The following is a 2,666-nucleotide window of genomic DNA, read 5'->3' on the forward strand; positions in this document are numbered from 1 at the left end:
AACATATATAGCCTACAATAAGAGCTGTAAAAATTGCTTGATTTTGCGGCTAGGAAATTATTTTGGGTTATATGTAAAATCGAGCAAACCACATTGACCATATGCATATCTTGTTCGTCATGATTATCATTTCCAACCGCATGTCCTCAACTGAAAGTTTGAATACATATGCGAAAAGGTCTGGTAAATGATCAAGGTTGATCAGTACCTAATTCCACTTGTTGAATTATTACGTCGAACAGTTGGAAACATAAGTTGTTTATACCGCATAAATAATTTGCATTAAGACTGAAATCCTGTATCTGCAAAGATAGCGCAAAATAGTGGTGCCGTGGTGGAATACGAACATTGTATCGTCATTGCATCAGGAACATGTTTACTGTAATAATCAGCGGGATAAGACGTAAGCGAGGGTGCGTTTAACCTATTTCATTCACGGAAAGAAACGGTTCCACAATATACCGGCCGCAAAGTGGAATCGCGAGCGTGTTAGGTTTTCGGAAAAAATAGTTGACGGAGAGCGAACGGAAAAAAGAGAAAGCGGAGCGTATAAAAAGAGCGCACTGTCGGAGTGTTCAGTTAGACGACGCTCGAAAGTATTGTAAGGGATTTGAAGTAATCTCTCGCATGTACAGCGTGGAAAAGGATGTTTTTCGATTATTGAAGTCACTATTTCAGCATCATCGTTACGATTGAGTGTACCTGTACATGCAAAATTCTAAATTCAACCATCTTTTCAGCAGATATTCATATTGCAACCTCGATAATATAACTCTGCAGCCATGAAATTTTTTGGAGCTAACTCGAAGAGAAAGGGTGGCGAAAGCACAGCCGTTGGCGAATTCAGCTTCCACGTACCGGCGGAGGAAGTGAAGCCTTCCGGAAAACGTATCGAAGTCGAATGCTTCAAGAAGAAGCGCGAGTTCAAACCCAACATGATCAGCCAGCATCTCAACAGCCTGGAAAGTCTAAAATCCGACACTGATGTAACATCAGACTCCGACTACGATTCGATGCCGCGATCCGAAGAGAGCGACATTTGCGTGTCGCTGAGCAAGTTCCGATTGGAAGACACTCTCCCTCATTATTACGAACGAATACCGAGTCCAGCGCATTCCGAGTGTGGCTCTTGCGAAAACACGCATCGGCGCTTGCGCGAAACCGCATCCATCGACTCTAACGACTCTATGATCGACACAGCTCAATCATCTTGCGCAGTAACGAAAGTTATGTTATTTCCCGAAGAGGAGTGGGCCAGAAACGCGAAGTCAATTCAGTGGACCATCAAATTTAATAGGTACGTTAATTTACAATGTTGGTAATCAGATGTATAGCGTACTCTCCATAGCTTACTTAGTTACTTGGTCCGTGGACATATGACCAATTAGCATGAGATACTTGGCCATGTTGGTTAAGGTTAGGGTTGGGTGTGAGTTAAATATATAGTCATTTGTAGTTTTTCATTGATTTTCATGTCTGATGCCCCTCTATGTCTGCAAAATATGTGAGCTTCGAATTTCCCAAAATAATAACAGCAACGGGAACTTCGTTTCAATCGTGATTTTCAATCTCCCTCTCTTTTTATCAGATGGTGGAAGAGTTTATGTATCGTTACCGAGACAAGCGTCGGGGGCTCGTACGTGAAATCCGCCGAAGCGAAGGTCGTCCATAACGCCGACGGCAGCCTCACAATCACCGGCCGCTTTAAGCGCCTCGAAAACCCGGACTTTCGACTTGAGTTGTCGGCGAACTTATCGCGACACGATGTCAAACTCGGATACGCGATGACAGGAGATTTACTGCAAGGCGATCTGCTGCAATTCGGGCACTTGGATGCTACGCACTTTGCGGCGATTAACAAAGACCAATGTTAAGATTGCTGGCGTATCTTTATGCCAATGCGTTCTTAAGTAATGATGAATGCTTAAGTGTGGACAACGCGGGGTTGCCGGTTAATCTTTTCATCCGGCGAAGCAACTGTCACTAAAGTTACGCTGACTCAAGTCCGAAAGTCATCCGTTACATTTCACTGTGCCTTATTTATTTTTCTTATCCTTAAACTTTACTGCTTGTCAGTGCCGAATTTAATATTTTCTCAAAATTCTATGCGCATTTTCCTCAGAACGAATATAATATTTACAAAAAAAAAACTTTACTAGCTTCTTCTACTGATGTGGCGATAAGAATGTAAGTTCACCAGTTGCATTATATCAGGTAAATGAACAGTATCTGGTTCAGGTTTTGCAGACAGCAGAAAATTGTATGTTATGTATTGAGTATCTGCGTAGCAGCGCATTGGATTTATTCGGAGTATTGCTGCGATTCTACACGGCGTCCATTGCATCCTATGAGCCGAGACACGAATATACCATACGCTTCATTGGTTGTCGTATACATAGTCGAGTCTAGTTGGTACGTCAAAATTCGAGTCCATATCGTCTGAAGATAAATATGAAATCATCCAAATCAAAACATTGCACCACGCATCAACAAAATAAAAGCATTCAACTGTGAAATTAGATAAGTCCGTACGGACACATTTTCTGAACAGCAAGCGACTATAGATTGGTGGGATGCAATCAGTCGTGCTAATTTAAAGCATGCCACGCAAGACTAATCCTACAATGCCTAGCAAATCGAGAAGTAAATAATGCGATTGTGACAGC

At 42.2% G+C, this 2,666-nt stretch overlaps 1 protein-coding gene across 1 annotated transcript; it reads left to right on the forward strand.

The window, feature by feature from the left end:
* Positions 1-668: 668 nt before the first annotated feature.
* On the forward strand, positions 669-1,983 carry LOC145436155 (uncharacterized). Its single transcript, XM_080313435.1, has 2 exons — positions 669-1,297; positions 1,589-1,983. Exons 1-2 carry the CDS (start codon positions 783-785, stop codon positions 1,872-1,874), a joined length of 801 nt encoding a protein of 266 aa, XP_080169561.1. The 5' UTR covers positions 669-782; the 3' UTR covers positions 1,875-1,983.
* Positions 1,984-2,666: the final 683 nt, after the last annotated feature.

The sequence above is a fragment of the Botryllus schlosseri genome, chromosome 3 (assembly GCF_051294905.1).
Source record: "Botryllus schlosseri isolate E-star chromosome 3, Bs_hap1, whole genome shotgun sequence".
NCBI lineage: Eukaryota > Metazoa > Chordata > Ascidiacea > Stolidobranchia > Styelidae > Botryllus > Botryllus schlosseri.